Source organism: Cebus imitator, unplaced genomic scaffold (genome assembly GCF_001604975.1).
Source record: "Cebus imitator isolate Cc_AM_T3 unplaced genomic scaffold, Cebus_imitator-1.0 Scaffold397, whole genome shotgun sequence".
Lineage (NCBI taxonomy): Eukaryota > Metazoa > Chordata > Mammalia > Primates > Cebidae > Cebus > Cebus imitator.
The window spans coordinates 136,753-152,665 of record NW_016107712.1 but is presented as its reverse complement, the minus strand read 5'-3'; the positions used below and the strand labels follow the sequence as shown (position 1 = coordinate 152,665).

General features: G+C 36.1%; 1 protein-coding gene across 5 annotated transcripts in view; it reads right to left on the bottom strand.

Annotated features, from left to right (window-relative positions):
* SLC9B2 (solute carrier family 9 member B2) overlaps positions 1–15,913 on the bottom strand; it is a 52,760-nt gene that overhangs the window by 26,915 nt on the left and 9,932 nt on the right. For 4 of the 5 annotated variants that reach the window (XM_017508642.2, XM_037731410.1, XM_017508641.2 and 1 more), the window contains exons 2-4: positions 13,184–13,315; positions 11,393–11,573; positions 3,485–3,655 (exon numbers count right to left, since the gene is read on the bottom strand). In XM_017508642.2, coding sequence (XP_017364131.1) covers positions 3,485–3,655; positions 11,393–11,573; positions 13,184–13,273 — 442 coding nt within the window. In that variant the 5' untranslated portion in view covers positions 13,274–13,315. The remainder of the gene's footprint in view (positions 1–3,484; positions 3,656–11,392; positions 11,574–13,183; positions 13,316–15,913) is intronic. The other variant, XM_017508643.2, reaches the window with a different exon arrangement.

Here is a 15,913-nt window from a genome sequence, read left to right as displayed (position 1 = left end):
TTATTCAAAGGTAGAAGAAAAAGTGACTCACTCTGAAAACTGCAAGTAGTTGAGTGTAACTGAGGAAACTGAGTAGTTTGTGAGGGAATTCTGCCTTCATTGATACCACATGCCCACACAAAGGGAAAGGTTTCTGTGAGAGACTGTCAGCCTCTTCCCTCCATGCTTCTCCAGCAGTGCCCTGTTTTCACCTTGTCCTTATAAGCACCACACTTCAAACAACTAAATAAATTTACCGAAGTTAGTATATTTTGTGATGCAAGATGGGTGAAGAGAGACAACTGTAAGTAGAGCTTTTCGTGACCTGCTGCACATGAAAGCATCACGCCAGGCGTCTCATCTCTCATCACTGCCATTTATCTATGGGAAAGACTCTAAGTTCTGAATGCTGCAGTGACAGTCTTTCTGGAACGTTTATTGGGCAACAGTATGAACAGGCTTGGTTTTTGGAAGAAATAATGATGAGTTATATATGCACATGTTAAAATTAAGAAACTGTTGACAAATGTAAATTGGCAAGTACATACTGTATCCCAACTGCAACTTTCCATCTTCATTCTTGAATGTTTTTTCACTGTTAAGGGTCTTTTGTGCCTTTCCAGAAAGTTTCTGTAACTATTCAAGAATATTTCTGTGTGGATATGCTCTTTTGTGCTGGTCACAAATAGGACACTTATATACATGTGTAGCATGTTTTGTTTTCCCATTTAATAATATATTCCGCACATTTTCCCACTGAAGCACATATATATTTGCTTTATTCCCCTTTAATAGCTGCAATAGTATCTCACTGTTTGGAAGTTTCATAATTTTTGGACCACTAATCTATTAATAGATTTTAAGGAAACTTTCAGGTTTTTCCTTATAAACAGTGCTGAAATGAGCACAATTCATACATCAAGGTGAGCGAGCATTACTGCCTGAGCTCTGCCTCCTGTCACATCAGCAGTGGCATTAGATTCTCATAGGAGCATGAGTTCCATTGTGAACTGCACATGCAAGGAATCTAGGCTGTGTGCTCCTTATGAGAATCTAATTAATACCTGGTGATCTGAGGTGGAAAACTTCATCCCGAAACCATTGCCCCTGTCGTCCATGGAAAAATTGTCTTCCACGAAACTGGTCCCTGGTGCCAAAAAGTCTGGAGACTGCTTATCTAGTTCACCTCTTTGTTACTAGGATCACATACAAGGCTAGCATGTAGCAGGCACTACGAAACGAATAAGCATGGGTAGGTTCCAATTAACATTCAATTTATAAAAAGAAGTGGTCTGCCAACCCTTTATTCTAGCATACAGGCATATTAAGAAGCAATTCATTTTAATAGTAATTCAATTAATAACTTTAGAGAACAAAAAACATCCATGAGAAATAATATGAATTAAGTGGAATACTTTAGTTTTACCTAAAATTAGAAATACATTGAGAAATGGGGCATACTTCATGCTTCTCCAGCAGTGCCCTCTTTTCACCTTGTCCTTATAATTCTACTTCTTTTTATATTTAATTTTAATTACTGACCACAAGTTCAAAAGCAAATAGTACTGGTGTCTGCTAGCCAATCCTGATTGTTCTCACTCATATAGCTAACAGAAAAAAAAAAAAAAAACCCTTCAGGAAATATGTGCAAATATATATACATGTATGAAAAGGAGGTGGTTTTTTACTAAAACTGGGTGATAATAAATCTCTTAGAAATGAACACAAAATGTCTCTGTGGTAAACAAATTTTATAATGCAGAATTCTTTGAAGAAACATTAAATGTATCACATCTAGTTTTAAGACTAATTTGTGTATATGTCTTGTTTGGGCAGTTCTCTTTGTCTCTGAGGGATATTTTCAGCTATGTCTTCAATAATCATAATATTTTATTTTACTTTTATCCTTTTTGAGATGGAGTGTCGCTCTTGTCACTCAGGCTAGAGTGCAGTGGCACGATCTTGTCTCACTGCAGCCTCCACCTCCCTGGTTCAAGCGGTTCTCCTGCTTTAGCCTCCCAAGTAGCTGGGATTACAGCAAGCCCAGCTAATTTTTGTATTTTTAGTAGAGATGGGAGTTTCACCATGTTTGTTTTCAGTAGAGATGGATTTTCACCAGACTGGTCTTGAACTCCTGACCTCAGGTGATCCACCTGCTTCGGCCTCACAAAGTGCTGGTGTGCTGGTAAATGTTTAACAAGTGGCTTACCGAAAAACGTATGCATTTTATATAGGCACATACATTATTAAATTTTACTGATATAAAGGATGTGCAGCACACAGTTTACAAATATACAGTCTCCACTGTAAATTCTATATAGCCAATTTCTTCTCATAGAATGTTTTCACTGCTGTTTTTCAAACTTCTGTGTCCATAACCAACTATGGTTGCAGTTCTACCAAGATTTGACAGAATCAGACAAGAAATAAGTGGTTGTGTACTATCCGATTCAGCAAAGAAGTCACACATCATGGATGAGTGAATGCAGTTTCACCATGAATGTTACTTGATATTTTTGCTTATATTAATTAATAAGATGAAAATGAAACAATAAAAATACATGTCAGAACTTCACTCTGTCAATGATGTAAGTGACTTACACAATGACAAACCTTGATTTGTAGCATTTGCTGATTTTTTTGTTACAGATACTTCTATGGCCGATTTTAAGCTACAATATGATGTCACTGAAAGTGGAGTTGGGAAGAGGTGGCAGTGGCACACCATTATGTATATTTCCACGATCTCAAGAGCATAGGTGAGGGGAAATGGAGTAAAACAGGAAGTGATCAGTGTTGAGCACTGACGGCTTTTTTTTTTTTTTTTTTTTTTTTTTTTTTAAATGATTTTGCTTTTTTATTTTTATTTTTTGTGTTTTTGAGACGGAGTTTCGCTCTTGTTACTCAGGCTGGAGTGCAATGGTGCAATGTCGGCTCACCGAAACCTCTGCCTCCTGGGTTCAGGCAATTCTCCTGGACGGCTTGTTTTTAATGTCAGTTATTTAATTTTAAGTTTGTATATGTATATATTTTTGCGACTAGGTCTTGTTCTATTGCCCAGGTTGGAGTGTAGTGGTGCAATCATGGCTCATGGAAGCTTTGACCTCCCAGGTTCAATCAATCCTCCCACCTCAGCCTTCTGAGTAGCTTGAGACTACAGTCACCAAGCCCGGCTAATTTTTGTATTTTTTTGTAGAGACGGGGTTTCACCAGGTTGCCCAGGCTGGGCTCAAACTCCTGAGCTCAAGCAATCTGCCTACCTTGGCCTCCCAAAGTGGTGGGATTACAGGCATGAGCCACAACACCCGGGCCAGGATAATTTAAGTTTTTTAATTGCCACGTTTAACAACTGGATCACAGGACTCCTCAAAATTTAACAACTGGCTTTTGGCTCCAGCATGGCAAATACAGAAATATTTCATTCCTTCATTTCTCAAAGCTTTCCAAACTATTATTTTAAAAATGTGGTTTACTCTGGAGAAAACAGGAAACATTTAACACTTACCAAGAAGAGAAGGCAGTGGAGGCAATGTAGGTAACTTAATAAGCTCCAAAAGTTTACCTCCAGTGATGGCACAATAGAATAGAATTATAACTCCAAATAGGTTTCCTCCAGGAAGACATTCACTGCCAGTAATTGACCAAACCACAGCCCACAGAAGAACAATAATGGTAACTGAAATAAACCAGGAACACTAGTTACTATCAATCAGTTGTCACATGCAGGTTTTGAACACAATCTAAAATAATTTTTACAAATAAATACTGAATGAAAATGCAAATATTTATAATTATGTTTAATCTGTAAAGAGTATCAGTAAGATGAACAACTGGGTAATTGCCAACATCTTAAGAAATAGGATATTATTTATGAATTTGTCTATCTGCCCCTCCTCAACCATCTCCCTTCACCCTGCCAGAAGGAACCATTGATTTTTTTTCACCATTCACTTATTTTTCTTTATAATTTTACCACAAATATATTATTTAGTTCTGCCTTGAATTAGAATTATTATTTCTTTTTTTAGTCAATATTTGTTTAGAATTACCTACAAAGTTACCTTTTTCGAAATCATTATTCATCATGGCATTTCAAACTTTTCTTTTTGTTTTGAAACAGGGCCTCTATAGCCCAGGTTGGAGTACAGTGGCACGATTATGGCTCACTGTAACCTTAACCTCCCAGGCTCAAATGACCCTCCTGCCTCAGCCTCTTAAGTAGCTGGACTACAGGTGTGTACCATCATGCCCGGCTAACTTCTTAAAATTTTTTTAGTAGAGACAGGGTTTCATCATGTTACCCAGGCTGGTCTTGAACTCCCAAGTTCAAGCAATCCTGTCTCAGCCTCCCAAAGTGCTGGGTTTATAGGTGTGAACCATCTTATCTGGCCTCAAATTTTTCATCTGGGACAATTATCCTGCTGCCTAAAGTGTCTCCTTTAGGGAAAAGCATTTCCATAAGAATGTGAAATAGGCCAGGCGTGGTGGTTCATGCTTGTCCCGTCACTTTAGGAGGTCAAGGCAAGAGGATTGCTTGCACTCAGGAGTCCTAAACCAGTCTGAGCAACATAGTGAGATCTCATCTCTGCTAAATATAAAATAAAAAAAAATAGCTGGATGCGGTGGTGGGCACCTGAAATCCCAGCTACTCAGGAAGCTGATGCAGGGATCACTTGAGGCCAGGAGTTCGAGGATGCAGTGAGCTACAATTATACCACTGCACTCCAGCCTGTTACACAGCAACACCCTGCCTTAAAAAAAAAAAAAAAAAAAATGAAACGTTTGCCTGTTTGAAAACTTGTGTTTTATAAACCTGTATACTAAAAATTGAAAAGCTCATGGGGAAAACAAAGTTGAGGCAGACCACTCAAAACTGGTGACCAAAGCACTAAGAAAAACCAAAACAATCCTAATAAGAGTCTTAGCACAGATGGATCTACACTGACATTCATGTCCCATGCAGGCAGTCTGTTCTTTACAGACTTAAACCTGGCATCACATTGCCTGCTTCAGGATGGAGATTCTCAAGGGTATTTTCTTTAAGCAGAGAGCAGTCCCATCGAAATCTGATCCATATTGTAGCCCTCTGCATCAATAAAAAAAAAATGTCAAAGAAAGAAAAAGCGTTGGCAGCTTCTTTACCTCAGCTTGTACTCTCAGCCCCTTTATCCACATGCGTAGTTTTATTAGATAGCTTAATGCTGTAGAATGTTTGAGTCCTTGAAGCCCCTAAACCAGCTACTAATTGCTTGAAAAGACAGCACTTCTACAGAGATTTCATTGTTTAAAAGGTCCTCATGTAGGGTAGGCTTTATCTTTCATTGTAAGAAAGCATATATTTGGTCTTTATTCCCCCAATTCACTTTGCCTTCACTTGCTATTGCTTAATGATACAAGATATTAATGGATCAGGAAAAATTATACACAAAACTGCAAATTCCATGCACTCTGACACAATTCTCCTATTTACCACTGCATATGAGCTAATTCATGATATAGAAATACTCTGTATCAGAGCATGCTGTATTTCTCAAGAGAATCTGTTGTAGTAAATTCTTAGTTTTATTGTCTGGAATTATCTTTATTCTCATTCTTAAAATACAGTTTTTCTAGGTATATCCCAGTTTTACCTTAAATTCTATGTATAGTATTATTGTCTCTCTGTTCCTTGAAAATAATATTCCTTGGTTTTTCTGGTTTTGAAGAGCCTAATTTCAGCTATTTAAAGGAATTATTTTTCCTTGTTTTTAACATCTTCTCTTTTTCTTTGGCGTTGATTTCAGTATGATGTGTTTAGGTGTGACTTTCTTTTGTTTTGCTTAGGATTAATTTTTTTAAAGAAATCAATTCTGGAAAATTCTTATTCTTTATTTCTTCAAATGTTTCCTCTTTCCCATTCTCCTTTTCTATGTTGATAGCCCTAGTTCTCATATTTTTCATCTTTGTGTGTACTGCATTCTAGGTAATCTCTTCAGATTTATTCACCAGTTCACCAATTTTATTTTTATTTATTTATTTATTTATTTACTTATTCTGCTGCCTAATTTGTCCATTGAGTTTTTAATTTCAACTACTATCCTATAGCTTTCATTTCTAGAAGTTCAACTTGGTTCTTCAAATCTATTCATTTTTAAAATAGTTATTTGTTTTTTACTCATGTTTTCTAATTCTTAACTTCTTTATAAATGTTTTATATTCTATTTCTGATAATGCACCTTTTTGAAATCAGTTTTGCTTCCTTTTGCATGTTGTAGTTTTTTTTTAGTTAGTTTTTTTTTTTTTTTTGCAACAGTGAGCTCTCCCTTGAAACTCTGTCTAAAAGTAAACTTTTTAGTTTGTCTTTTGCAACAGTAAGCTCTCCCTTGGAACTCTGTCCAACTTTGTTGGAACCTTTGGTTGAATGAGTTTTCCCAGATGGGATCTGAATTTACTTCTACCATGTACTTGAAAGCTTACCATCTGAGACCATCTGAAAATGTTGTCTGAAAATAGATACATTTTCAAATTGAATTGTTTCTGTTAAATTGAAGACAAATCAGGATGAAGTTAAACATTTTGATTGGAGACCCCACACCTGCCCCAGCCAGGAACCACAGTTGAGACAGGTTTAGTTACAGGCCTCACCTGCAGAACAGGTTTACCTCAAATTTGCCATCACATTCGGTTTCAGCTTTATGTAGGTGAAGGAAAATGCTTTTTTTTTTGGTTAGAATTCTCCCAACCTGGGCAGGCTCCAGCTTAGCCTCCTGTGCTCTCAGCACTCTCAAAATCAATCTCAAGTTCCCTGAGGTTTAGAAACATCCAGGGTGGAGCCACCTTGAGTGCTTATTGATCTCTTCTACTTACACTTTGGTTCTGGTGTCTGATGATTCCCTGTTTTCCTTACAGATTATTTCAAAAGACTTAAAATATTTTTTCAGATGGTTTCCTTGGTTTGTGACAGGATTGCTCATTGAGTCTTGTCTACCGTACTGCTAGAGATTGAATTCAATGTGCCTTTTTCTAAACCCTCACAGAATTGTTCCAGATTTTCTAGGCTTATGATACTACTGCAGTAAAATAACTAAGGGACTTTTGGTATTTTCCAATTAGCTACAAGGGTTAAAGTTTCTATGCAATATTAGAGATAGATTGGGAAAGCAGGATTTGCCAGTTATTATACTAAATTCTCCTTTATTGCAGCATAAACCCAAGTCAATATTAAATTCAGCAAGGTGGAATTAAGATTCTTGTTTTCTCTTTTCTACTTCAAGATTATTAAAAAAAAATCTCTAATTCTCTTTCCCTGTGCCTTACTTGAAATACCGTTGTAAATACGTAGCAAATGGTATGTCTATAAAGTTTCTCTAAATCATGTTTAAATCAGTTAATTTACTTCTCATTTACAATTATGGAAAACCACAGATTTTCACATGTAAGATTTACTTTTTTTTTTTTTTTTTTTTGAGATGGAGTTTCACTCTTGTTGCCCAGCTTGGAGTACAATGGCATGATCTCAGCTCACTGCAACCTCCACCTCCCATGTTCAAGTGATTCTCTTCCCTCAGCCTCCCAAGCAGCTGGAATTATAGGCACCCACCACTACGCCCAGCTAATTTTTTGTATTTTTAGTAGAGACAAGGTTTCACTATGTTGGCCAGGCTGGTCTCGAACTCCTGACCTTGTGATCACCTGCCTTGGCCTCCTAAAGTGCTAGGATTACAGGATTGAGCCACCACGCATGGCCTACTTTTTAACAAGATTACTGATATATACTGCATAGACACAGAAAAGAGTATAGGACAAAAGTTGTCTTGTAAACCTCTGGGACAGAAGAACAGAAAAATAAGCAATGAGATGTTTATTTAACATGAATCTCATTTTTCAGGCTGCTTTATGAATGATTACACAATTTAAAAATATGAGCCTCAAAATTACATTATTCATTTTTTACTCTTACCTTATGTTGGTCCATATCTATTTCACTGTAAACATTTTAACTATAAATGTGTCACATTTTGAATAATAAAAATTTTTTTAAAAAATAAAAAGAACAGAAAAGGTATTAAATTATCTGTTGTCTTATCAGCTAGTATACATTTTTGGATTCTGGTTTTCTATACATGTTCTAAGTTTGAGATTTTCTTCCATGCTAGTTAAGTAACCTGACTTGGTTTCATTAAAACATATCTAGAGCCTAAAGTATCACATATTATGCTTGGCTTTCACTGTCCCAGATGTTAATGGTAAACATGTCTTTCAGAGCCCACAAAGTATAACTATAGAACTGAGTCTCATTTTTCAGTAAACATAACACATATGGGAATCCGTATATTTACTTTGATGATGTTATTATTCCTCCGCATAATTTTTGAAATTGCCTTTAAATCTGCTTTAAAAGGCAAATTTTAGTAAGGCATAAAACTATGAAACTATTAGAAAAAAACATGAAGAAAAAGCTCTATGACACTGGTCTGAGCAATGACTTTTTGGATATGACTTCAAATATATAGGCAACAAAAGCAAAAACAGGCAAAGCAGATTACATCAAACTAAAAAGCTTCTGCCCAACAAACAATCCACAGCATGAAGAGATAACCTACAGAATGGGAGAAAACAGTTGCAAACTATGTACCTGGCAAGGAGTTAATGTCCAGAATATAAAAGGAACTGAAAAAACTCAATAGCAGGAAAACAAATAATCCAATTTAAAAATGGGCAAAGGACCCGAATTTTTCAAAAGAAGACATACAAATGGCCAACAGGTATAGGAAGAAATGTTCAACATTTCACCTCATGCCTATCAGGATGACTATTATCGAAAAGACAAAAGATAACAAGGGGTTGGCAAGGATGTAGAAAAAAGGTAACCCTGTGCACTGCTGGTGGGAATGTAAATTAATATTACCATTATGGAAAATAGTATGGAGAGTCCTCAAAAAAGTAAAAATAGTACTACCATATGATCCAGCAATGCTATTACTGGGTATGTATCCAAAGGAAATGAAATCAGCATGTTGAAGAGACGTCTGCACTCCCTTGTTTATTGCAGTACTATTCACAATAGCCAAGATATGGAATCAACCTAAGTGTCCAACAATGAATGACTGGATAAGGAAAATGTGGTATATACACAATGATATACTTTTCAACCATAAAAAAGAATGAAATCCTGTCATTTGCGACAACATGGATGAACCTGGAAGACATTATGCTAAGTCAAATAAGTCAGGCATAGGAAGACAAATACTGCATGTTCTCACTTATATGTTGAATCTAAAAAATGTTGTTCTTATGGAAGTAGTAAATAGTACAGTGATTACCAGAGACTAGGGAGGGGAAGAGCTTGGGGTTATGGGGAGAGAGTGGTCAACAGGTACAAAGTGATAATTAGGAAGAGTAGTTTGTTCTGTAGCACAGTAATGCGACTATAGTTAGGAATAAGGTAATGTATACCTCAAAATAGAAGATTTTCTATGTTCTTACCACAAAGAAATAATAAATGCTTTAGGTGACAGATATGCTAATTAGCTGGATTTGATCATTACACAATATATACATGTATCGAAACATCATATTGTACCCCACAAATATGTATAATTATGTATTAAAAATTAAATAATGCTTATGAATGGATGTTTATATTTTTGAACAATTCATTTTATATTTTGATGTTACAATTATTTTCTCTTTTGAAAATATGATTTGTAAAGGTGAAAACTTGTGGATAGATTCCAGGCATTTAAAAGTTGGCAGGTTGACCAGGCATGGTGGCATAATCCCAGCACTTTGGGAGGCTGAGGTGGGCGGATCATAAGGTCAAGAGATTGAGACCATCCTGGCCAACACGGTGAAAATCCGTCTCTACTAAAATATGAAAAATTAGCCAGGCATGGTGGCATGCATCTGTAGTTCCAGCTACTTGGGAGGCTGAGGCAGGGGAACTGCTTGAACTGGAGAGGTGGAGGTTGCAGTGAGCTGAGATTGCACCACTGTACTCTAGCCTGGGCAACAGAGCGAGACTCCATCTCAAAAAAAAAAAAAAAAAAGTTGGCAGGTTAAAATTAGTTTTGCCAGGTGCAACGATATACATCTGTAATCCAAACTACTTGGGAAGCTGAGGTGGGAGGATCCCTGGAGCCTGGGAGTTCAAGACCAGCCTGGGCAACATAACAAGATCCTATCTCCAGGAAAAAAAAGGTGGAGTGGGGAAGAGGTGAAAGTGCAAGGAAGACAATGACCAATGCCTTGACAGATAAATTTTCTAGACTTTAAATCTAAAGATCCATGAAAAAAAAAGATACACACACACACACACACACACACACCCATATATCTTAAGAATATTGGGTGATATATATATATAGGGTTGTTGGGATATAAAATTTCAGCTAGACAGGAAGAGTAAGTTTAAGAGGTTCTATTGTACAACATGGAGACTATAGTTAATAATATATTGTATTCCTGAAAAATGCTAAGAGTAAATGTAACATGTTCTCATCACAAAAATGATAGCTATGTGAGATAACACATATGTTAATTAGATAAAATTCCTCATTCCACTATGTAGACATACTTCAAAACATCATGTTGTACAAAGTAAATCCATACAATTTTGTCTGTCAATGTAAAAAACAATAAATTTTAACTATCAATAAAAGTATATTGTCTTCTTAAAAAAACTAATTTGCCTTTATAGATAATTTTCAAATCTCTTCTTGTTTCTACTATATCACATATCCCCTAGCACACAGACACATATGCACACAATTCCTTTAACAAAAATATGGTATAAATGAATCTGAACTTTCATGTATTTATCAAATTGATAGCAGAATAACCTTTGGCTGTCTCTAAAGACCAAATTCATTACTAAAAGACAAATACATCACAACCCTAAAAATATTAAAAATATTGCTGACATAAATTCCCAAAGAAAAATCCCCCAAATGTCTTATACAACAGCAGCTCTACTAAAATAAGCTGAATTGCAAACCAATAATTCTTACTTACAAAGTAATAGAATTCATTTGGAAGTATAAATGGGGCTGTGTTTGCTAAAATGTTAGTTGCATTAGTTAAAAGTAATAACAACCAACATTTATGTAGTGTTTTAGATAGTCCTAAAGTAATCCTGTGAAATTACTCAGATATAGTAAAGGAAAAGGTCCTTGATCTGTGTTTCTCCCCTCTTCCCACGATGATGGTGACCACAGTGATCCTAGAAGCCAAGGTGAAGATGGTGGAGTCCTGTTAGCCTAGATCCTTCCCTTGAGTGTGTGGAGCAGAGCCACCCATGTGTGTGACTTGTTCACCAAGTAGTTTTTATATGTGGAAGAAGTCAACCTCTTTCTGTCCTTTCAACCGTATTATTTAGGAATCTGTCATTATAACAGCTTCATCTTTTGCCATCTCTTTCTGAATTCATCCTTACCGTTTGTTATGACCTTGTCCAGTAAACCATGTGGAGGGCAAGCCAGCATTTGTCTCAGTTTTTGTACGTGATTTGCTTCAGTTGGTGTTTCTTGTAGCTTTTTTTCACTGCTATCCAATAGGATACTTCCTTCTGTTGGTTCATTTGCATCTATACCTTTGAGATTCATAACTGTCTCCTCCTGTATTTAAAGTAATTTTAAAAATCCTTAAAACTCTACATATTTTACACATTTTTATAGGTACTGCATCACCACCTTACAAATCAGATTTCTATGACTAGAATCAAGGGTAACACTTTGTAGGGAAAATATACAGCTTTACTACTAGCGAATCAGCTTGAAATAAGAATTATGCTAGGAGTATTTAGCACTGTCACTATTTTTAGTACTGGTTGAGTATCACTAATCTGGAAATCTAAAATCTGAAATACTCCAAAATCTGAAACTTTTTTTTTTTTTTTTTTTTTTTTTTTTTTTTTTTTTTTTTTTGAGATGGAGTTTCACTCTTGTTGCCCAGGCTAGAGTACAATGGCTCAATCTCAGCTCACCGCAACCAGCACCTCCCAGGTTCAAGCAATTTTCCTGCCTCAGCCTCCTGAGTAGCTGGGACTACAGGTACACACCACCACGCCTAGCTAATTTTTGTATTTTTAGTAGAGACAGGGTATCACCATGTTGGCCAGGATGGTCTCGATCTCTTGACCTCTTGATCTGCCTGCCTCTGCCTCCCATATTGTTGGGATTACAGGTGTGAACCACCTTGGTCAGCCAAAATCTGAAACTTTTGAGCACTGTCATGACACACAAGTAAGAAATTCCACACCTAAACTCACACGACAGGTAACAGTCAAATGCAACTTTGTTTCATGTAAAGAATTATTAAAAATATATAAAATCACCTTCAGACTACCTGCATAAGGTATATATGAAACATAAATAAATTTTGTGTTTAGACTTGGGTTCCATCTGCAAGATATCTCATCAGGTGTATGGAAATATTAAAAAAACAACAACAAAAAATCCAAGAGACATCTGGTCCCAAGGATTTCAGATAATGGATACTCAACCTGTATTATAAATGCTTGGGTCACATAATATTTTATTATGTTTTGTAATACTGGGTTTTGTTTTGCTTTTTGAGATGGAGTATTGCTCTTGTTGCCCAGGCTGGAATGCAATGGTACGATCTTGGCTCACAGAAACCTCTGACTCACAAGTTCAAGCGACTCTCCTGCCTCACCCTCCTGAGTAGCTGAGACTATAGGCATGCACCACCATGCCCAGCTAATTTTGTATTTTTCTTAGAGATGAAGTTTCTCCATGTTGGTCAGCCTGGTCTTGAACTCCTGACTTCAGGTGATGCACCCGCCTTGGCCTCCCAAAGTGCTGGGATTACAGGCATGAGCCACCGTGTCCAGCTGTAATACTGGCTTTTAAAATAAGCATATTTAAGATAAAATTCAGGGCAATAATTGGCACATATACAAAGCAGTTTAGGAAAAGATAACTCTCTATAATGAAAACCAGTTCACATTCATTAATCTACTTGAATTTAAGCAATAAAAAGAAAGGAAAAAAACCAAAACCATTGTAGAGATTAGGTCGATGACACTAAGGATTTCACAGGCTCTCCATTTTTACAGTCACAGGTAGGGTCAGCTGCCAATGATGTTAGCTGGGAAAACTGGTAGTCACACCTGCCCTGGACTGTGTGAGTTTGGGGATGAGAGAATTGGTAAATGAGTGGTAGAATATGAAGAAAATACAATTCTATCACAGCTTAGATTTACCTGTGTTTCTTGATGCATAGAGGCCATGAGATTCACTCCTTTGGATGGTTCTGAATCTTCACATGTAATTCTTTTATCTTCATCCTCCATAATTTATAATTAACAAAATGACAGAGGGAAGAGGAACAAGATCTGTTTTGAAAGAGTATAGATATAAAGCAGTAAATTGAAAGTCTTAATTTCAAAGATTTTGGATTACACTTATTTTTTTCCTAAGAATTCTGAATGGCTAAACTATTTGAAATTAGACTATTCTTAATTTTCAGTGGCTGTTTTTTTTTTTTTTTGCTTGATTCCAGTATATTATCATTATTCTTATCCACCTTTTTACTTCTCTTGGAAAAAGCCTTTGTTGACCAATCACATGTTTACGATTTCTTTCCCATTCTGTTTTTTGAGTTATACGTCAAAGCATTCCAAGCAATATCACTAGTAAATTGTCCTAATGTGCCAACAGGATGAAGCAGGAAGGCTCCAGGTAATTTTCCCATGTTGATATAAGGAATGAGTCACTAAAGGGAAATCTCTGAATTCCATCATTTTCGGAGAATCTAGAGTTACTAACTCCTGCCTGGTTCTTATTTCTAAATTAAAGTTTAAAAATACATCACCAATGACTGAGTAGCCACAATGTCTTAGACACTATGATGAGTGCTATGGTAGTAGTCACTTTCTAGTCATTGCAGGCAATTCAAAGAATACCAAAACACATTATTTTCCATAGACTTCTTATATACTAGGAAAAATAAATTTATACCAAATGACTAAGAACATCTGTAAGAGAGACTATAGATTGGCTCAATAAACACTCACTTCAAGTCATTCTCCCTTGGCTTTCCAAGCTATACAGGCTACAAGGGAAATACAGTACTCCAGTTCCTAGCCACTTTTGCAGGGAGAGGTGGGCATTTGTCACAGTTCTATATGTGAGATTTAGGAGGGAATTTCAGGAGAGGCCTTTAGAGGATAATACTTTTTACTCTTTGTCCTCTAACATTTCCTTTTCTCCTTCCTAGAATGTAGATACGGTGCCCGGAAGAGCAGCAGACATCTTTCAAGCCTGACAATAAAAGCCCTCCACTTAGCAGATAAATAAGATGGGAGGAGCTGGTGCCCTGATGACATTTTTGAGTTGCTCCATCAGCCTTGGACTGCCAAGTATTGGGGTAATTGTTTAAACCACTATTAATCAAGCTTTATTTTAGTTTTTTTGGTCTTTTTTTAACTAGCAAGGAAACTTACTCCTAATGCAGCAAGTACAGTGAGTATCCCAATAGAGGTACACACTACAAACTTTGGTAGAACCAAAGAGAAAATTATGTAAGAGAAAGGAAAATCTAATTCAACCCATATCAAAGTGCCTAATGTGTTCCAGACACATTATGCTAGACATAAAGAGAGGATGAATTAGACAGAACTCCTCCCTCAAAGGATCATTTTCTCAGTTCAACCAAGTGGCAAGAAGTTTGCACTTAAAATTTGAAAGAACATCATAATCTTTCTACCACCACCAAGTTTCCTCCTTACAAAACACAATGGGAACCAGAGTGCCATCTCAAAAACCTTTAGTTTGTTTTTTATTATATATAATTTGTAATAAATGTGTTTATATAATGATATATATGAATGTGTGCATATGTTTCTATATATAAATATATAACTTTTTAAATTAAAAAACTTACTTCAAAATTTAGACTGATGATAAAAAAAAGAAAGTCACTTGACCAAAAAATATTAGACTCAGAGAACACTTATCTTAAAGGCATGGAGGCATGAAAGCCAGTGGTGTGTGAGGGGAAACTGCTGGAGCCTGTGGCAGGAGGCTGAAAGTAATACGAGATCAAGTTAAAGAGTTTAGGATATCACATCTCAAACCATGGCACTTGGCCTTTACCTTCTGAAGTGAATGACCTCAAATATGGTAACTGACAAGATGGGCTGGCTTCAGATTTAGATAAGCCTGAGTCTGAAGTCCATCTCCCTCATATACCAAATTGCTTAACCTCTTTGTGATTAATTCTTTATTTATGAAATGGAGACAAGAATAGTTCTAACTACGCACAGTTACCATTCAATAGCGTTGGTTATTACTACCCATGCATATTCCTTCTTGATTATCCTAAGAATCTTTAAGAATCGTTTTGCTTTCCCTATTAAGCAAAATAAAGTCATCTGAATCTTGAAGAATTTACTACTTAATCCCATTGATTTTATTTGGTCATTATTTTTCATCTGCTTTTGAGGCCCACTTCTTAATTAGGTGGACATAACATTCATTTCTTCACCTTTCTCATTGGAGAATTACATAGAAATTCTTTGGCAGTATCATTAGAATCACCTCTCTCATCAAAATTCTCAAAATCAGCCAATTCTGCCACTTACGAAAACTATTTTAAAATAGTCACCAACTAGAATTTATTATTTTTAGTAGACAAAAACTATTGGTTCAAATGAAACCTTTGTGAACAAATTTTATTAATGTTATTATGGGGTCCTTTTAAACATAAACAATCAAAACTTGACATGTTATGCCATCTGGGAATTTATATAATTTTATGTTCCAAAAAAGTTGTCTATTCTCCAATAGTCTCAACCATAAATGCCAAAGTACTTATATGTGATCAGAAAGATACTGCAGAAATAAAGGGTAAAATAAAATATCAGTTTTTTAATAAGCCCAGTAAGAGATCTTACAACTGGTCAGCTGTATTTGTTTGCTCTGTGCTGTGT